This window comes from Falco biarmicus, chromosome 3 (assembly GCF_023638135.1).
Source record: "Falco biarmicus isolate bFalBia1 chromosome 3, bFalBia1.pri, whole genome shotgun sequence".
Taxonomy (NCBI): domain Eukaryota; kingdom Metazoa; phylum Chordata; class Aves; order Falconiformes; family Falconidae; genus Falco; species Falco biarmicus.
The window spans coordinates 104,055,874-104,076,219 of record NC_079290.1 but is presented as its reverse complement, the minus strand read 5'-3'; the positions used below and the strand labels follow the sequence as shown (position 1 = coordinate 104,076,219).

Sequence of the window (20,346 nt, the reverse complement as noted above, 5' to 3'; positions counted from 1 at the left end):
TCCCCTGCGGGTCCCTCACCGGTCACCATGTCCTCAGTGGCCCCATCGCAGGTGACGGCTCCCAGCTGTGCAGTGACATGTCCCGGCTGCCCCAAGGTGCCCCAGCAGCTCCAGTTCCCGGGAAGCCAGGGGCAGGTTCATGACCTGACCTCCCCAGGCCGTGCCAGTACCTGCAGCACCGTGTCCCATTCCTCCCCTTTCACAAGATCCCGCTGACCCCGCACCCCCCCGCCCTTTTTGGAGCCGATTCCTGCTGGGATGGACTGGGGGGAGCAAGAGCACCAGGAGCGGAGGCAGGGACGTGGTGATAAGCCCGATCCAGTTATAAAAAGGGAGGTTTTGGGATCGACCCACCACGATTTTTCCACCCACCCCTGGATGTCCATGGGCGTCGGAGGGAACGAGGAGGGAAACTGAGGCAGAGAGGAGCCTGCTGGTACGTGGGGGTGGGGGATGGGGTGGGGTGGGGGTTGGATCTGGTTTTACTCATTTTCCTGCATTTTTCCTCATCCTCACGAGCCCAGGTGTATCCCACCTGAGCAGAACAAGGTGTGGGTGACACCTTCACACACACACCCCCCAAGCAGGAGGCCCAGGTGGGGTAAATTGACCCTAAAACTATATAAAAACGGGGTTTTTTCTCCCTCTTAAACTCTTGGAGATGGTTTTGGTGACACCCAGTGCAGTAAATCCCAGTTGGGTGTGTTGGTTAACCCCGAGAAATGTTGAGTGGTAGGACCACCGATAGCGCACGGTGGGCAACCAGAAGCTCTGAGAACCTTCCAGAAGGTGGGAGTGAGGCTTGTTCCTTGTCCTTGCCCCCTTTTTGACCCAAATTTTGGTGATTTGGGGTGGGGGGAGAAGGTTCCTGGGAGGGTTTGATGGCACGAGGGGGAGGGGTGAGTCTCAGGTGGCATCAAGGAAGGGTTGGGGGATGGTTGGGTTGGACACAACTGGGAAAACTGGGGAGGGTGTCGTTGGGTAGAGGGGGTTGAGCAGAATTAAGCCTCCAACCCAAAGAGATTTCCATGGGGGTGGGGGAGGGGAAAAAGTGTTTGGGGGACAATGTCAGGCCAAGAGGGGGGGGAAGGGACACCTGGGTCCCCTCTGGGCTCCTGCTTGTCCCTGGACAGCTTTTTCCCGCCCTCCAAAAAAATAAAATATTCATATTTTTGATCTTTTTTTTCCCCCCAGTGATGGGCAGGATGGTGCTGCTCCCCACCTGGCTGGCTCTTTTCTGTGGTAAGCAGCGACCCCACCCCCTTCCCCTCAAAAATATTGAATTTCCCAGGCTTTGAGAGGGATTTTCACTTCAGGTTTTGGCACTGAAAATTCCTCATTCCCCATCTCTTCATGTGGCAGAAATTCCCCTTATCGCCTCAGTTCTCCCCAGCAAAAAAAAAAATATTTCGTTTTTAACTCTTCACCAAAAATCTCCATCCCCTAAATTATTTTTGCACCGAAAAAGCCCCTTATTGGTTTAAGAAAGAAAAAAAAAAAAAAAAAGCCTTGATTTCCTTGTTTTTTAAAAGAAAAAACAAGTTTCCTGCTTTGTAATGTCCCCTGTGTTTATTTCAGGTAAAAAAAAAAAAAAAAAAATTACCTATTTGGTGTTTTTTTTCCCAGAAAAAGAAGATCTTATATACTAGGGCTTTCTTTTGGGAAGGGGAGAGGAAGCTCTTATTGCATTATCATTATTATCATTATTAACATTATTATCATTACTATCATCATCATCATCATCATTATTACTTTTTTACTATTATTGTCTTAAATTTTTGATTTAAAAAATTAAAATTTAATTTTTATAGTATTTTTAATCTTATTAATATTTTTTAATTTTATTTTTTGTTTAGGAAAAAGCCCTTTTATTTCTTTTTATTTTAAGAAAAAAGTAATTATTATTTACCTATTTCTCTTTTTCCCCTTAGGAAAAAAGCCCTTTCTGGTTTGGCTACCCACCCCACCCCACCCCCCAAATAAAAAGGCTTTATTCCATGTATTTTCCCAGAAAAAAAGCCTTTATCACAATTTCTTTACCAGAAAAAAAGCCTTATGACAGTATTTTTAAGTCAATAAATTCCTGGGTTTTTTTCACAAAAATCCACCATCACCTGTTTGATTTTCAGCCAAAACCAGTTATCAGCTTTTTTTCTTTCAGAAAATAAACATTTTATTCTTTTTTTTAAAAAAAGCCCTTATTACCTGTTTTGACTGTAGCCAGACATTGTTATTCCCTATTTTTCACCAAAACACCCTTATTTTTTGTTTTCTTTGGGAAGAAATGTGCAAATTAACTTTCTTACCAAAAAAATCCCCTTACTACCTGTTGGGTTTTTTTTTTGGGGGGGGGGGGAAATATAGTATCAGCTGCTTTTTAATTTATTTTTTTTTTATCAAAGAGCCTTTATCACCTTTTTGGGTTTGTTTCTAGCAAAAGCCCTGTTTTTTTCTACCCAAAACTCCATGTTACCTGTTCAACTTTGAGCACAAAATTCTTACTCCCAGATTTGTTGTTTGTTTTTTTTTAAGAAAAAAACCCACAAAGCAATTTTCCCTGTAGGTTTTTTTTAACTTTTTTTTTTTTAACAATACTTTTCACCTGTTCATTAGTCTCAGTTTTGGGAGCGGTTTTAATAATAAAATATATAAATTTATAAAAAAAACCAAACGTATTGCTTGTGGTTTTTTTGGGTTTTTTTCCTTAAGATGATAAACAGATATTTTTAACCCGGTTTGGGGGTTTATTTTTTTTTTTAGGAAAAAGCCCTTCATTTCTCATGTTTTAATAGCATTAAAAAATTTGAGCGTTTCTTTTTTTTTTCCCCAGAAAACAAACAAACAAACAAACCACCACTTTATTATGAGTTTATCAGAGGGGAAAAAGAAAAATCTCCATGTCCTGTTCTTTTTTTCATTTAAAAAAAAAATCCTATCACTTCTCTTACCAAAACCATCTTACCTGGGGTTTCTCCTTTTTTTCTTTCAGAAAAAAACCCTATTATCTGTATTTTTAATGAAAAAAATATTTAAATTTGGGGTTTTTTTAGGAAACGGTCACAGACCTAGGTGTGTTTTTTCTTTAAAAATATTTTTTTAAGTGTTGCTTCATTTTTTAGTGGATTTCTTTGCTTTTTTAAAGAAAAAAACCTTTCTGCCTCCGAGTTTTTCATCAAAAAGCCCTTAAAACCTGTTTTGTTTTAATCAAAAACCCTTTACGGCTCATTTTCTTTTAAGAAAAAGCCCACATTTCCCTTTTTATTTTCTTTTCCCCCAGCAAAAGACATTTACTTTTATAACCCTCAGCAAAAAAACCCTTCATTTTATAAGACTTTTTACCACGAGTTTCTGCAGCAAAAATAATATTTCTTTCTGAAATATTTCTGAGAAGTGGAGCTTTTTCAGGACTTTCTGCTGCAATTTCTGCATCTAAAAAAAACCACCCAAACAATTTTCATTTTTTCCCTTTGGAGCTTTCTGCTGGTTTTCTCTGCAAAATGCCCTTAGTCCTGACTTTTTTTTTTTTTAGATTTTTTTTTTTGGCCTTTCTATTACAATTTCTGTAATAAAACCCCTTTGTGCGTTTTAACAACAGCAAAAAACCCCAAAATAACCAAAACCAACCCAGAACGCAGCCACACACACAAAAAACCCAAACCAAAACAAACCGCCAAACCCACACTCGCTTTCCATGGCCATTTCTGCTGCTAAAAGCTTTTATTCCCCATTTTTATTTTTCAAGACATCTCAACTGTCCATATCTGCCAGGGCAAAAGCCACACTCATTCCTTAATTCCTTGTTCTCAGAAACTCTCATCGCCAATTTCTGCCGCAAAATCCATTTCCACCCTTCTGAAACCTCCACAGAAAAAAAAAATCCTTATTTTTATTTCTTTCAGAAGATCCTACAGCAATGTTTTTTTCAGCCAAAACCCTCTCGTTCCTTGGGATTTTTTTTGCACAACCTCCTGTTGCCAGTTTCTGTGGCAAAAAAAGCGGCAGCCTTATCTCTTGATTTGGGTTATTTGGTTTTATTTTATTTTTTGTGCAAGAGATTTCTCCTATCATCTCTGCATCCCAACCCCCTCAAAAAACAACCACCCCCCCCCCCAAACAAACCTAAAACCCCAAACCAAATCAAAAGCTAATAAAACAAACCCCCAACCCCCAAAACAAAAAAACAAGCCCAAAAAAACCCCAACCCCACACACCCCCAAAAGAAAGCAAAAAACCCCAAAAAACAAACCAAAACAAAACCACACAAAAAAAAACAAAACCAAAAAAAAGCCAACCCTCCAAACCAACACCAAAAAATCAAGCCCCAAAAAACAAACCCCAAACAAAACAACCCCCTCAAAAAAAACCCCAAAACACCCCAAAACAAAAAAAAAGCTAAAAAAACAAACCCAAAAAACCAAACCAAACCAAAATCCAAAAAAACAACCCCCCCAAAAAACCAAACCCCAAACCCAAAACAAAATCCTAAAAAAGCCCCAAAAACCAAAAAAATCCCCCAAACCCCAAACCAAACAAAAAACATGAAAAAACAAACCCCCATAACAAAAAAACCCCAAAAAACCAAACCCCCAAACCAACCTAAACCAAAAAAATCCCCAAAATACCCCAAACCCCCCAAAATCCAAAAAACCCCCCAAAAAACCCAAACCCCAAACCAAATCGAACCCCCAAGAAAAACACCCAACCCCCCCAAAAAACAAAAAAGACAATCCCAAAAAACCAAACCAAAGCAAAACGCAAAAAAAGAACCCAACCCCCCCAAAAAAACCCGAAAAACCAAACCCCCAAAACCGAAACCAAACCAAAATCCCAAAAAAAAACCCCAAAACCAAACCCCAAAACCGCAAAATGAACCCCAAAAAACCAAACCCAAAACCCAAACAAAATCAAAACCCCAACCCCCCCAAAACAAACAAAAAGCCTAAAAAAAACCAAACCCAAAACCCAAACCAAAGCCCCCCAAAATAAAAAATACCTAAAAAAACAAACCCCCAAAACCAAACCAAACCAAAACCAGAAAAAACAAACCCAAAACCCCAAACCTCCAAAAAACCAAAATAAACCCCGAAAAACGAAACCCAAACCCTCAAAGAAAATAAAAACCCAAAACCCCAAAACCCCAACCCCCCAAAAAAAACCTAAAAAAAAAAAACCACCAAAACCCCCAAAAAGAACCCCAAAAAACCAAACCAAACTCCCCCCAAAAAAACCAAAAAACGAAATGCAAAAAACCCCAAAAAAGAACCATGTAAAACCAAAGCCCAAAACCAAAAGAAAATCAAAACCCAAAACCCCAAAACCTCAAAAAACCAAAAAAAAAATCCCAAAAAACAACCCCCAAAAACCAAACCAAACCAAAGCCGCAAAACCCAAACCCTCAACCCCCCAAAAAATACCTAAAAAACCCAAACCCCAAAAACCAAACAAAACCAAAACTCCAAAAAACAAACCCAAAAAAACAAAGCCCCAAAGAATCAAAATGAACCCCGAAACACCAAACCCCAAAACCCAAACAAAAACAAAATCCAAAACCCCCCAACCCCCCAAAAAACTAAAAAAAGCAAACCCCAAACCAAACCAAACCAAAACCCAAAAAAACAAACCCCAAAAAAGCCATGCAAAAAACCAAAAATGAACCCCAAGTAACCAAACCCCAAAACCCAAACAAAATCAAACCCCAAAAACCCCAAACCCCCAAAACCCCCCAAACCCAAAAACCCCCTAAAAAACCCCAAACCCAAAAAAACAAACCAAACCAAAACCCCCCAAAACAAACCCCAAAAAACCAACCAAATCAAAACCCAAACCCCAAAAAACCAAAATGAACCTCAAAACACCAAACCCCAAAACCCAAACAAAAAAAAACCCAAAAACAAACCCCCAAAACCCCCAAAAATCAAAAACCCCTAAAAAACCCAAACCCAAACAAAACAAAACCCAAAAAACCCAAAATGAACCCCAAAACACCAAACCCCAAAACCCAAACAAAAACAAAACCCAAGAAACCAAACCCCCAAACCCCCCAAAACCTCCCCCCCAAAAAACTCAAGAAAAAAACCCAAAACTTGCCCAAAAAACCCCAAAACTTGCCCCAAAAACCCAAAATTTGCCCCCCAAACCCCAAAACTTGCCCAAAAAACCCAAAACTTGCCCAAAAAAACCCAAAACTTGCCCAAAAAACCCAAAACTTGCTCCAAAAAACCCAAAAATTTCCCAAAAAACCCCAAAACTTCCCCAAAAAAACCCAAAACTTGCCAAAAAAACCTCAGAACTTGCCCCCAAACCCCAAAACATGCTCAAAAACCCCAAAACTTGCCCCCAAAACCCCAAAACTTGCCGCCAAACCCCAAAACTTGCCCCAAAACCCCAAAACTTGCTCAAAAAAACCCAAAACTTGCCCCAAAACCCCAAAACTTAACCCCAAAACTTGCCCAAAAAAACCCAAAACTTGCTCAAAAAAACCCCAAAATTGCCCCCAAACCCCAAAACATGCCCCCAAAAACCAAAACTTGCCTGAAAACCCCAAAACTTGCCCCAAAACCTATTTTCCCTGCTTCTCCCAGGCCTGTCCACTGCCACTTTCCGCGGCAGGGAGTTCCTGGCCGTCATCCCACAGAATGACGACGAAGGCTCCAGCGCCTCCATCCAGCTCCTCCTCACCGCTTACGCCGACTCCACCACGGTGACGGTGACGACGCCGCGTGGCACCTTCGCCGGCACCGTCACCCTCAGCCGAGACAAGACCTTCTCCCTCCGCGTCCCAAGCACCATGGAACTTGTCGGCAGCCGCCTCTCCGATAAAGCCATCCTCATCCAGTCCACCAAGGACATCTCCGTCGTCACCCTCAACGCCAAGGCCCAGACTGCTGGCGCCACCGCCATCTTGCCGGTGGATAAACTGGGCAACAGGTATTACGTGGTGACACCGGTGGGAACCCGCAGCAGTGGCTTGAAGGAATTTGCTGTGGTGGCCGGGAAGACTCCAGCCTCCATTTCCATGAAGGTCACAGGCACCTTCTACTACAGAGGGAGGAATTACTCCCCCGGCACCGTCCTCCGCATACCCTTGAGCCCCTACCAAAGCCTCCAACTGCAAAGCACCCAAGATTTATCCGGCTCCGAAATCACGTCTGACCAGGCCATTGCGGCCTTCAGTGGACACTGCTGCGTCCAGACATCCAGGAACTGCGATTATGTGGTTGAGCAACTTCTGCCCGTCCAGGCCTGGGGGACGGCCTACGTTGTCCCCCCCAACCCCTTGCAGAAGAAAATAGACTTCGCGTATGTCGTGGCGGCCCAGAGAACCTCCATCACCTACAACAGGGGGAACGTGGCTTCCACTGAAAACATGGAGGCGGGGGGCATCCGCGTCTTCGAGGTCAACGAAAACTCACCGCTCTATGTCAGTGCCTCGGCCCCTATCCAGGTGCTTTTCTTCTTCACTGGCAACAAGAAAGGCTCCTACATGCAAGACTCCTTCCTGGTCACCATCCCACCCATCTCCGCTCACTGCACGTCCTACCGCCTCAGCAGCCTGGATGAGTACAGTAACCACGCGGTCCTCGTTGCCCCTAACGCAGATGCCAGGACCATTACCCTCAACCAGAAGGTGAACAGGGCCATGTCCTGGACGGCCATTCCCGGCACAGACTTCTCCTGGGCCACCATCGCCATGGGCACCAGGATGAAAATCCAGAGTGCTGAGCACCAGCAGACACCCTTTGGGCTCCTGGTCTTCGGCTTCCGGCCCTACACCGGTTACGGTTTCACCGGTCTTTGCACCACACGTAAGTCGGGCCAACGCATGGTTCCATCTTGCCAATGGCCAGGTCTTCTCGGTGGTCACCATTTCCCCCCGCCCCCCCCTTTTTTTTTCTGCAGCTTCTGCTATGTCTTCCTGTCAAGACTGGGGCTGCAGGGACGAGTGCACATTGGTGGATGGGCAACACACTTGCCACCAAGAAACCTTCTCGACCTGCTGGGTCACCGGCGATCCCCACTACCAAACCTTTGATGGGAAAAGCTTTGATATCACGGGCACGTGCACCTACACCTTGACCAAGACCTGCGATTCGGATCCCACCCTGCCTGTCTTCAACATCGAGGCGAAAAATGAACACAGAGGTGTCCCGAAAGTCTCCTGTATCAGCTCCATGACCATCCGTGTCTATGATGTGACCATCACCGCGGTCAGGTCCGAGAACGGGATTGTGAGGGTATGTATGGAAATCTTCGAATCCAAGGCAATATTATGGTGTTTCGCTGAAATAACGCGTTTCAGGATGATCTGAAGGGTCTTGTCCAACCAAAATGGTTCTGTGATTTGCCGTGGGTGGGTGGGTGATGCTACTGCATGGTCGCCTCTTGCAGGAAGACACCTCAAAGCTCAAAAACCTCCATTTCTTGCCCCGTGTTTGATGTTATCTGTGGTTGGTTGGGGGTTTTTTTGCCTCCTCCAGGTGAACAACCATCAGTCCCACCTTCCTATCTCCCTGGCCGAAGGGAGACTCCACCTGCAGCAGAAGGGCAAGTCCCTGCTGATCCAAACTGACTTCGGCCTGAAGATCCTCTACAACTGGGATGACCGCATGGTGATGAAGCTGCCCAGCAGGCTCGCTGGCAAAGTGTGCGGCATGTGCGGCAACAGCAACGGTGACCCCAGCGATGACTCCCTCATGCCCGACGGCAACTTGGCGCGGGATGCCACGGAGCTGGCCCGCAGCTGGAGGGTGGCCAAGGAGAGCCACCACTGCTGGGACAGCTGCAGCGGGCAGTGCAGGCATTGCCCATGGGACAAGAAGGTGAAGTACCAGGGCGAGACATTATGCGGGTTGCTCACCCAGAGCGTGGGGCCCTTCAGGAACTGCCACACCACCGTCAGCCCCACCATCTACCTGAAAAACTGCATCTCGGACCTCTGCATGACTGATGGGCTCCATGTCATGTTGTGCCGAGCCCTCGAAGCCTACGCGGCCGACTGCCAGGAGGAGGGGATCACCATCCCTGATTGGAGGATGCTGGCGCGTTGTCGTGAGTAGCTCCTGGTTGGCAGGAAATCCTCCCCCCGGGTGGGCAGGGTGCTACAACCATAATTAAGGTGGGTGTCATCAAGGAGGGATGGGAATGAGCAGAAGACACAGGCATAAAAGGGAGATGGAGTCAATAGGGATGTTTGTGTCTCCGCAAAGCTCTTGATCTCCCAAGCAAGGTGGGACCACCAGGGTCTTTTGAATTAGGCTGCACAAAGCTGGACCTGAAAAGGGCTGTGGGTCCCAAGCTTGCAGACTCATGGGCTGGAAAAGGTTTTTGCAACAAGTCCAAGCAGGAAGCCCAGAAAGTCCAGGCAGACTCCAGAAAACCTATGTAGAAAGTCCAGAAGGTCCATATAGAAAGTCTGTGTAGAAACTCCAGAAGGTCCAAATCCCAAAGGTCCCAGTAGGAAGTCCATGAAGTCAGTGCAGACTCCCAAAAGTCTTTGCTGTAAGTCCAGAAAGTCCATGCAGAAGGTCCAGAAAGTTCTTTGAGACTTGGAAAATTCTCTGCTGAATGTCCAGCAAGTCCATTCAGAAGGCCCAGAAGCATGCCCATGCAGAAGGCCCAGGGAGTCTCTAGTGACTCCCAAAAATCTGCATAGATAGCCCAGGGAGTCCATGCAGACTTCAGGAACTGTGTCCAGGAGGTCCATGTGGAGGGTCCTGAAAGTCCATGCAGGCTCCACAAAGTACACATAAAATTCCAGGAGCTCCAAGCTCTTGGTGATCTGCCACAACTTCTTATGGCCAAGAAGTATTACCCCCACCCTGACCACGATGTCTCATCCCACCATGACCATGCGGTACCATCCCACCATGACCACGCGGTCCCATCCCACCATGACCACGCGGTCCCATCCCACCATGACCACGCGGTCCCATCCCACCATGACCACGCTGTCCCATCCCACCATGACCATGGTGTCCTGTCCCTTTGACAGCTCTCTCCTGCCCAAAGAACAGCAATTACACCACGTGTGGCCCTGCCTGCCCCACCACCTGCAACGCCGCCGCAGTGCCCACCGAGTGCAACACCTCGGCTTGTGTGGAGACCTGTGAGTGCCACGAGGGCTTCGTGTTGGATGGCAATGAGTGCATCCCCCAGAGCGAGTGCGGCTGTGTCTTTGAGGGCCTCCTCTACGGCCTCCACGAGGAGTTTTGGGCAGACAACACCTGCACCAAACGTTGCGTCTGTGACGAGCAACACCAGAAGGCCGTATGCCACCGGGCCAGCTGCCACGCTGAGGAAGAGTGCCGGGTGGAGGATGGCATCCGGGGTTGCTACCCCAAGAGATATGGGACCTGTGCCGCGGTTGGCGCCACCCACTACAAAAGCTTTGACGGTGCCAAGTTCATCTTCCAGGGCACATGCATGTACCAGCTGACAGGGTTGTGCAAGAAGACCCAAAGTCTGGTGGACTTCCAGGTGCTGGTGCAGAATGGCCGCCATGATGCCCAACTTCTGGGCTCCATCACTCTCGTCTTGGTCAAAGTCTATGGCAAAAACATTGAGATCAGCCAGAAACACCCCGGCAAAATCACGGTGCGTTTAGCAAATATTTATCTAAATTTCCATGTTCTTCCCTTTGCTCCTCACCTCAAACCTCCTCATCCAATTTCTCCTCTTCCACCCCCTGTTTTGTAATCTAATTTCCATGTTCTTCGCTTTCTGCTCCTCATCCCAAACCTCCTCATCCCATTTCTCCTCTTCCTCCCTTTTTTTATCTAATTTCCGTGTTCTTCCCTTTCTGCTCCTCATCCCAAACCTCCTCATCCCATTTCTCCTCTTCCACCCTGTTTTTTATCTAATTTCCATCTTCTTCACTTTCTGCTCCTCACCCCACACCTCGTCATGCCATTTCTCCTCTTCCACCCTCACTCCTCTGTTTTTTAGCTAAATTTCCACGTTCTTCACTTTCTGCTCCTCACCCCATTTCTTCTCTTCCACAATCACCCCTCTGTTTTTTTCTCTATGTTGAGTAACGCTGAGTATTTTCCTCCAACCACACCACTGAGATGATCCAGAGCTCCCAGATCTGTTTGCCCCACTGAGATGAGATTTAATTGACTAAACGTAAGGATCTCTACCTGAAGCTGGAGATCGCTGCATGATCGAACCTCCGGAGCCTTGGGCACCGTTCACCTCGAGGCTGGTGGCCAAAGGGTGTATTTGGGGCAGATGATTAAATCTGAAAAGGTTTCGTCTCCATAATTTATGTGCTTTGGTTGGAACAATTTTGGCAGTTGTGGCAGGAGACCAAGTTGCAGGTGGTGTGGAAACGTAATTTACCTTTACTATTAAGATATCAAATTTTAATTTTAATATTTTTTATTATTTTTTTTCTTTTGTCCCCAGATCAATGACCAGTTGGTCAACCTACCGTATCGCCACAAAGACTGGAAGATCTCCATCTACAGAGGTGGGCAGGAAGTGGTAGTAGAGACGGACTTTGGCCTCACCGTCACCTACGACTGGCAAAGCCAAGTCACCGTGTCAGTGCCGGGCATTTACGGAAACGCCCTGTGTGGCCTCTGTGGGAACTACAATGGGGAGGTGGGTGATGATATGATGACGAAGAACAACCAAGTGATATCAAACCCGGACGCCTTCGGGCACAGCTGGAAGGTGACCGACAAACAGGGTTGCGTCGAGCTGTCGAAGGTGACGTGTCCTACCACCACGGCAGGGACGAGTTGTGAGATCATCATGGAAGCGGATGGACCCTTCAGAGCTTGTCACACTCAGGTGGACGCCATCACATACTTCCAAGCCTGCACTCATGATTCCTGCCTCTTCCCGGACCAGGAAGATGTGATATGCCAGATTATCGCCCACTACACCGCTGCCTGCCAGGCTGCTGGCGTCACTGTCGAGAAATGGAGGACAGATGGTTTCTGCAGTAAGTTGGGCTAATTGGAGGAGGGGGGGGTGGCCTCCTGAGGGGTCACAAGCATCCAAGGGAACCCTAATCCTCAGCTAAACCCACGTAGGGACAAACCGGCAGTGGGAATCATCTCACTTCATGGTGCCTTATCCCACCCGAAGCCTTGGTCAGTCCCATCCTCTCTGTTCATGGCCAAGGCCCACAAACCCTTCCAAGGAACGAGATGTCTCATCTGGCTACGATGGGTTGAATAATTTAGCCCCATTAAGCATCGATTTCTTCTCATCGGCTCAAAACAAGAGGGCCAATCACCTGGATCACTCACAGGGCAAAACACACGAGATGCACCAAAAAAGTTCTAAGTGGAGAGGAACCCTGCCTGAACCTTGATGAGGGACCGAACACGGGAGAGATTCTGTTGCTTGAGGGAATGTCCTCATGGTGGGATGGTCACCTGCATATGGTGAACCTCATCGCTGGGCACAATTGCGCCCCTTAATGGCAGGAAAATTGCAGGATGCAGCTCGTAATGTCCTTGCTCCTAATGACTCCCCTTGTCTCGCGGCAGGTATTTCATGTCCTGCCCACAGCCACTACGAGATCTGCGCCCAGGACTGCAGCGCGACTTGCAGCAGCGTCTACGCCCCCATGAAGTGCTCACAGCAGTGCAGGGAGGGCTGCGTGTGTGAGAAGGAGTTCGTGTTCAGTGGTGATGAGTGCATCCCCATCTCCCAGTGTGGCTGCCTGCATCGGGGCTTCTACTACAAGGTGGAGGAGACCTTCTTCCCCACCAAGCAGGAGAAATGCCACTGCCGGGTTGGTGGCACCGTGGAATGCGAGGAAGTTTCTTGCCCTGGCGGTGCTGAAGGCAAAGTTGTTGATGGTGTCTTACAATGCCCATCGGCTGAGCTCGGGGTCTGCGTGGCCACCGGTGACCACAACTATCTCTCCTTCGATGGGGTGGCTTTCAACATCTCAGGCACCTGCTCCTACATCCTCACAGAGACCTGCGGTGCAGACGATATTGAACCGTTTGTTGTGAAAATCAAGAAGGATGCCCGGCAGAAGAGGAAGGTCTCTGGCATCCAAGCGTTGTCCCTTGAAGTCTATGGGCTCACACTGACCTTGACGAAAGGCAAGACGGGAGCTGTCATGGTAAGGCTTCATGGTCCACCTCTTTCTGGGTGCAAGCATGCCAGTGGCAAAGTCTATGGGCTCATGTTGAGGCGAGAAGGATGTGGTCTCGGCAGGTCCACGCGTGGTGGCCCACCTCTTCTAGGGTGCAACCATGCTGATGTCAAAGTCTACAGGCTCATGTTGACTTTGCCATGAGGTGAGAGGGACGCGGTCTCAGCAGGTCCATGCGCGGTGGCCCACCTTTTCTAGGGTGCAATCATGCTGATGTCAAGAGTCTATGGGCTCCTGTTGACCTTGACACAAGGCGAGGTGGGAACCACCACAGCCAATCTGTGCTTTGGGGTCCATCTCTTGGAGTGCAAACGTTTTGGTGATGCCTACAGGCTTGCATTGACCTTGGTGTGAGGCAACAAGGGACCTGTTGTGGTGGGTCATGAGCCACAGCTGGACCCCTTTGTGGTGGCAAGTGTGCCAGTGTCAAGGTCTACAGGCTCATGTTGACTTGGGTGTGAAGCAAGAGCTGCATGGTCACAGTCATGTTTTGTGGTCCACCTCTTTGCGATTGCAAGCACAGCATCCCAAAAAATTATTTTCCTGGGTGGAGGGGAGACCTCACGCCTGTCTCCAAGACAAAGCCATGCTCATCCCTACTTTGCCTTCCAGTTTCAAAGTGGGAGCCGTAAATTCATTAACAGGTCTCTTGGAAGGTGTTTCCCCCCTGTGTTTTTTGTTCCTACCTCCTTAGCCTTCTCCTCCTAGCATCCCTGAGGCTCATTGGAGGATTTCTTTCTCCCTGTCCCAGGTGAACTCCATATCCTACCACCTCCCGGCCATTCTGAACGAGGGGCAGGTCCAGGTGCACCAACATGGGACGGGCGTCCTGCTTCAGACTGACTTCGGCCTCGTCCTACGCTATGACTTCCACCACCACGTGACGGTCACAGTCCCTCAGGGCTACCAGGACCACCTTTGCGGGCTCTGTGGCAACTACAACGGGCAACTCAATGATGATTTCCTCCTCCCCAGTGGCCAAAATGCCCCTGACATGAAAGCCTTTGGCTCTGCCTGGAAAATGCCTGATGTGCCTTGCAGCGATGACTGCCCCAGGGATGACTGCCCTGCCTGCACAGTGCAGAAGCGGGTGGTCCTCCAGAAACCAAACTACTGCGGCATCCTCACGGTCCCAAAGGGCCCCTTCGACTCCTGCCACAATATCATTGACCCAACCCTCTATTTCCAAGCCTGCCTCCACGACCTCTGCCTCACTGAAGGGGACACCCATGTCCTCTCCCAGAGCATCCAGAGCTATGCCACCGCTTGTCAAGACGCTGGCGTCATCATCGACGCTTGGAGAAGACCGCCCTTCCGTCGTAAGTGGGGGTTGCGGGTGGGGAACCTCCTCTTTGGCTGGGAAGTTGCACCTTGTTAGGATTAATTAGGAAAAATAGGCCAGGCTTTAGAATTTATTTGGAAGGGGCGTTGGGGCCAGGTGTCTGCGGCAACCACCTTCGGCGCAAAGGGTGATAAAAACGCTGCTGTGGGGTGGGGAGGGCGATGGTGGCGTGCAAATAATCGCAACCAGGAAAAACCAACGCAAGGAGGCATTTTTTTGGTGGTGTTGGGGGATAAAGGAGGAAAGCCAACGCAAGTGCCAAGTGGGTGTGTTGTCATCAGTGTTTTGGACAAGCGGAAGACAATGTCGGTGCCAACCACAGGAGCCTTTTTGATGGCATTTGCGGCGAGTGGGAAAAGCCAACAGAAGCACCAACCAGGCACATGTTTATTGGTGTGGGGTGTGGGCGGGAAGAGCTGGCACAAAGGAAAATTCATCTCGTTGACGCCTGATTTGGCTGGTCCCACTCCTTCTCCAACCTTGGGCTGGCACTGCTTTTCCACCCAACGTTCAGCCTTGGGTTTCTTGTCCTTTTCATTCCAGCCCTCAGCTGTCCGGCCAACAGCAGCTACTCTCTCTGCTCCAACCTCTGCATCAACAGCTGTGCAGGGCTGGTAGATGCCTCCAAATGCCCCAAAACCTGCGTCGAAGGCTGCCGCTGCGATGAAGGGCTCGTCTTTGATGGGCAAAGCTGCGTTTCTGAGGACAAATGTGGAGGTTTTGTGGATGGGAGATACTACAAGGTAACGATCTCCTGAGTTTAGTTTAGGTTTATTGGGTTTTTAATATTTTCCTCCTGCCTGCCCTTCAGCACATCACTCTAAAGGGGACGCATCGGCAGCCCAAAGCTCCTTGCAGAAACGAAACAAAAATTCCCCTCTGCCGAGAGATTCTGGGGTTACCTACGAAGAAATTTGGGGCATTTCCATCTCTCTTATCACTTGGTGTAACAGTGCTAGTGCTGATGAGGATGCTCAGATAGTAGCCATGCTTTCCACAGCTGAAGGTGCTAAATAACAACATAATTTTCCTTCAGAGGAGGTGGAAGAGGGCAAAGGGATGGTTGGGGGTTTTTTTCCTGCATTTTTTTTTCATGCAACAAAAGCAACAAATTCCTCAATATGCCATTTGTTTTTTCTCCCCTTCCACAATTTTTTATGGATTTACGTGCCACACAGTTTGCTCTTCCCACTGTAATGCTTTGCAACCTCTTGCCCCGCAGCCCTATGAAACGGTCTTGAAGGACAACTGCCAGCAGCGCTGCGTGTTTGTCCCCAGCAAAGGCTTGTCCTGCAGCAGCCATAGCTGCACCAACGACGAATCTTGTGAAATCCGGGATGGGATCTTGGGTTGCTTCAATCAAAGTAAGGAAAGATGGGGTTGCTTGAGTGGAAAAAAAAGAAATCAAAAGGGATCTTGAAGCCAGAGCAGATCCTGGGGCTGGGCTGGGTGTTTAATTTTGGGGTGCAAACCCTCCAGCAAGGGGAGACAGAGGTGAGAGATCCCTCCTCCAACCCTGAGAAGGGGCCAGGGATGTGGTGGGAAAAATTTGGAGGAGCAAAATGCTTCAGAAAAGCCATCCCTTGGCTTTGCATTCACTCACGTGTCCTGGTTGAACCGTGGTGGTATCTGGTTCTTGAAGGATGCGTGGGAGCTAGGGTAAGGATGAACCCAACCTCAAGATGTTTTTCCAAGGAACGGAGAGGTAAAAGACAGCTGAAAAGGGGAAAATTGGGTTCAGTGATGGATTATTGTTGCTCTGATTTATGTCTTGGAGCCACCAATCTCCTGCCAAAGCCCAAGGGGGAGCAGAGGACACTTGGTGGAACCTCAGCCCTGGTGAAGATGCTTGGCTTGCAGGGATGGCATGGGATGTGCCCCTCACCAGGACACCTCCCATGGTTTCTCCCATGGTTTCTCCTCTTTCCAGACCCCTGCAAAGCCCTTCAGTGCCGGCCCAAGGAGAGGTGTAAGGTGAAGGACGGCCAAGTCAAGTGTGTCCCATCCCAGGTCAACACTTGCTGGGCTTGGGGCGACCCCCACTACCGCACCTTCGATGGGCTCGATTTTGACTTCCAAGGCACCTGCACCTACACCATGGCTGAATCCTGCGGGAACGACACCACGCTGGTGCCCTTCAAGGTGGAGGGCAAGAATAACATCCGTGGTGGGGTGAAATCCGTCTCCTATGTCAGCTTGGCCAACATCAAGGTCTACGGCCAAGAGATCTCCATCCGCCAGAAGGAAGTTGGCAAAGTCAGGGTGAGTTGGCCCAAAATGGAGGGAAAATTGGTCTTTTCCCACCTCTTTTCTCACCCATCTCTTCCCTACCTCCTTTTTTATCCCTCTCCTCTGCCACGTCCAACACCTCTTCCTGCTCCGTCAGGGCCACCAGTAGTTTTGGCTGAATCGGTCAAACTGGAACATGGATTTTGGAAGTGCTGGGATACGCTGGGAATTTGCTGCCTTGCATGGGGCTACCTGAGGTGGTTTTCTGCCTCTTGGGGAAGCCCAAACTGCCAAAGGTGGCTGCAGTAGGTCTCCAAGAAAACTCAAAGTGGGTGGGACCACCCCCCTGGGAGGTTTGTGGTGGCAGCCAGTGCAGGCGAGGTGGGTAAGGCAAAAGCAAAGCCCGATGCAGGCAGTGAGGTTGACGCAGGCAGTGAGGTTGACGCAGGCAGTGAGGTTGACGCAGGCAGTGTTGTCGACGCAGGCAGTGTTGTCGACGCAGGCAGTGATGTCAACGCAGGCAGTGATGTCGATACAGGCAGTGATATCATGAAACTGGGGAGGTTTTGACACACAGAAGCTCCTGACAAGCGTTGTCCCCAAGTGTGGATCTTGCCCGGAGAGCACAGAGCTCATGGTTGCACGCTGCGATGGTGGCAGCTCCCTGCAGTGGGTGATTGCACATTGTAGCAGTGCCGCAGCAGCAACTGCCTGCTGCAGCGGGTGACTGCGTGCTGTGATAGTGCTGCAAGACTTACTGCACACCCTAGTGAATGGTTGCATGCTGCAGAAGTTGCTTGCACGCTGCAGCAGATGGTTGCATGCTGCAGCAGGCAGTTATGCTTCTTGACACCGCTTGCACACCGTGGCAGGCTGGGACACTATCGCATTGCACCTGGCAGATATTGCACCCTGCAGCGTGCACGTAAGCAGGGATTCCATGTCCCCAGCCTTGCTGCAGCAGGTTGCAGGCTGCAGTGGAAATTGCACACTGCAACGTTGCTGGGGGGGGGGAGTTACGTGCCACTGTATCACTGCAATGGGGCATTGTGTGCCGTAGTGGGCAGCTGCGGAAAGACGTTGCACACCGCTGTGAAGTGGTTGCATGCTGCTGCGTCCCCACGGCAAGGCAGCTGTGTGCTGCAGCACCCCAATAGCGACTGACTGCTGCAGCGAGCGACTGCACACCGCAGCAAAGGGGTGGCACACAGCAGGGAGCAGCAGCTGCAGAGGCAATTGCACGCCACAGCGAGGGGGTTGTGCGCGGCAGCGAGCAGTGGCAGCAGAAGGGGTTGCACACTGCAGCAACGGGATGGCACACAGCAGCAAGCAGTGGCTGCAGAATTGATTGCATGCCACAGTGAGGGGGTTGTGCACGGCAGGGAGCAATGGCAGCAGAAGCAGTTGCACGATGCAGCAAGGGCATTGCACACAGCAGGGAGCAATGGCAGCAGAAGCAGTTGCATGCTGCAGCGAGGGGGTTGCACATAGCAGGGAGCAGTGGCTGCAGAAGCAATTGCAGACTGCAGCAACGGGATGGCACACAGCAGTGAGCCGTGGCTGCAGCCACAGTGAGGGGGTTGTGCACGGCAGTGAGCAATGGCTGCAGAAGTGATTGCACGCTGCAGCAAGGGGGTTGTGCACAGCAGTGAGCAATGGCAGCAGAAGCGATTGCACGCTGCAGTGACAGGATGGCAGGCAGCAGCGAGCAATGGCAGCAGAAGCGGTTGCACGCCGCAGTGAGGGTGTTGCAGACCCCGAGACCACACGGGTGCACGTGCTCAGCGCTCACATTCGCTGCTCCCCACTGGCAGGTGAATGGAGTGGTGACGCTGCTCCCAGTGGTCCTGGAGAACGAGAAGGTGCAGGTCTTCCAGAGTGGGCTCAGTGCGGTGCTGGATACGGATTTTGGGCTCCGCGTGACGTACGACTGGAACTGGCACCTAATCATCGACCTCCCCAGCAGCTACTACAAACACACCTGCGGCCTCTGCGGCAACTACAACCTCAAGCCTGAGGATGACGTCCCCCAGGGTGGCAGTGACCTCACCGCCGTGCTGGCCTGGGCTAAAGGCTGGAAAGTTCCAGACGATGACGATCCGTTTTGCTGGGATTATTGTGAAGGCACCTGCCCGGTGTGCGAGGAGGAGAAGAGGGAGCTGTATGGCGGCAACCAGTACTGCGGCCTCATCAAAAAAAACCTTCCAGGGGCCCTTCCAGGCTTGCCACGACGTCGTCAAGCCCAAAGATTTCTACCGCAACTGCCTCTATGACGTGTGCATGAGTCACGGGGCAAAGCAAATCCTCTGCCAGGTGCTGGAGGCGTACGCATCCACCTGCAAGAAGCACGGGGTCGTCGTGCATGACTGGAGGACACCCTCAGGCTGCCGTAAGCGATGGGTTTCCTTCTCGCTCTGCATGGTGGGGCATTTTCTTTGGCAGAGAAAGGGAACATCTAGAACAGGATCAGGCATGGGAAGCGCTTGGGGTTATTTGCACAGAGGAGCGTCCAGCTCCAGGGTGTTGCACGTCGATTTACTCGGTGCGTTAACACGGTGCAACATCCAACCCGGGGGGGGTGGGGGGTGTTGCATGCAAAGCACTTGGTGCGTTCACACGGTGCAATATCCATCTCCCAGACACTGCACACCATGCGTTCAATGCGCTTCTCTCTATGCAAGACCCAATCCCCGCGGTGTTGCATGCCAAGCGCCCAGCACTTTCGCACAGTGCAAATTCCATCCCTGGTGCGTGAGCTCTTCGTAGCACCCACGTGCTGCTGCTGCTGCTGCATTTCCCCCTCTAATTTGCCCCATTGCCTCCCCGCAGCATTACCCTGCCCCCAAAACAGCCACTACGAAGCCTGTGGCAACGCCTGCCCAGCCACGTGCGCCAACCGAGACGCGCCTACCAATTGCATCCAACCCTGTGTAGAGACGTGCGCCTGCAACGAGGGCTACGTCCTCAGTGGTGGCCAGTGTGTGGCCATGGCCAGCTGCGGCTGCACCCGTGACGGCCGCTACTACCGCCCTGGTGAAGAGTTTTGGGGTGATGAGTCCTGCCATTCTTGGTGCAAGTGTGACCCAGATTTGGGCATGGTGGTGTGCAAGGAAACCAGGTGCAAGGCAGACGAGACGTGCACCATGGTGAATGGTGTGCGGCGGTGTGTGGCCAAGACCCGCTCGATCTGTGTGGCCACCGGTGACCCCCATTACACCACCTTCGATGGTCGGCGCTATGATTTCATGGGCACCTGCATCTACCAGTTGGCTGCCCTCTGCTCTGATGACCCCACCCTTGTCCCCTTCACTGTCACTGTACAAAACAACAACCGGGGCAGCCACGTGGTCTCCTTCACCAAGGAGGTCACCTTAAACGTCTACAACATGACCCTCAGCCTCAGCCAGATGCACCCCCAGAAGCTCCAGGTAGGGGAAGGTGAGGGGCTGGTGAGTTGCAAGGTCATTGCAAGGCACCTGGGTGGGCTGCATGGTCCTCGTATGGTGTTTGGGTGGGTGACAAGGTCATGCATGGCAGCAGGTTGGGTTGCAAGGGGATCGCGTGGCATCCTGGTGAGTGGCAAGGTCGTTGCAAGGCATCTGGGCGAGTTGCAAAGTTGTTGCATGGTGTCTGGATGGGCTGCACAGTTGTG

General features: G+C 50.1%; 1 protein-coding gene across 2 annotated transcripts; it reads left to right on the top strand.

Annotated features, from left to right (window-relative positions):
* Positions 1 to 272: 272 nt before the first annotated feature.
* Positions 273 to 19,053, top strand: LOC130146473 (IgGFc-binding protein-like). Of its 2 annotated transcripts, none has more exons than XM_056332615.1 (13): positions 273 to 436; positions 1,195 to 1,242; positions 6,582 to 7,805; positions 7,900 to 8,234; positions 8,478 to 9,048; positions 9,992 to 10,593; positions 11,407 to 11,950; positions 12,504 to 13,090; positions 13,875 to 14,442; positions 15,009 to 15,208; positions 15,688 to 15,829; positions 16,396 to 16,727; positions 18,661 to 18,807. In XM_056332615.1, exons 2-13 carry the CDS (start codon positions 1,197 to 1,199, stop codon positions 18,709 to 18,711), a joined length of 5,202 nt encoding a protein of 1,733 aa, XP_056188590.1. In that variant the 5' UTR covers positions 273 to 436; positions 1,195 to 1,196; the 3' UTR covers positions 18,712 to 18,807. The 2 variants fall into 2 exon arrangements, with proteins under 2 accessions (XP_056188590.1, XP_056188589.1); XM_056332614.1 differs by having other exon boundaries at positions 274 to 436; positions 18,509 to 19,053.
* Positions 19,054 to 20,346: the final 1,293 nt, after the last annotated feature.

What these genes read in the sequence shown, in the direction of transcription:
- LOC130146473 (XM_056332614.1), top strand. Translation starts at nt 1,197, where the DNA reads ATGGGCAGGATGGTGCTGCTCCCCACCTGGCTGGCTCTTTTCTGTG. An exon ending in CTGGCTGGCTCTTTTCTGTG is followed by an intron (nt 1,243 to 6,581) that starts GTAAGCAGCGAC and finishes TGCTTCTCCCAG; the next exon opens with GCCTGTCCACTGCCACTTTC. An exon ending in AACACCCCGGCAAAATCACG is followed by an intron (nt 10,594 to 11,406) that starts GTGCGTTTAGCA and finishes TTTTGTCCCCAG; the next exon opens with ATCAATGACCAGTTGGTCAA.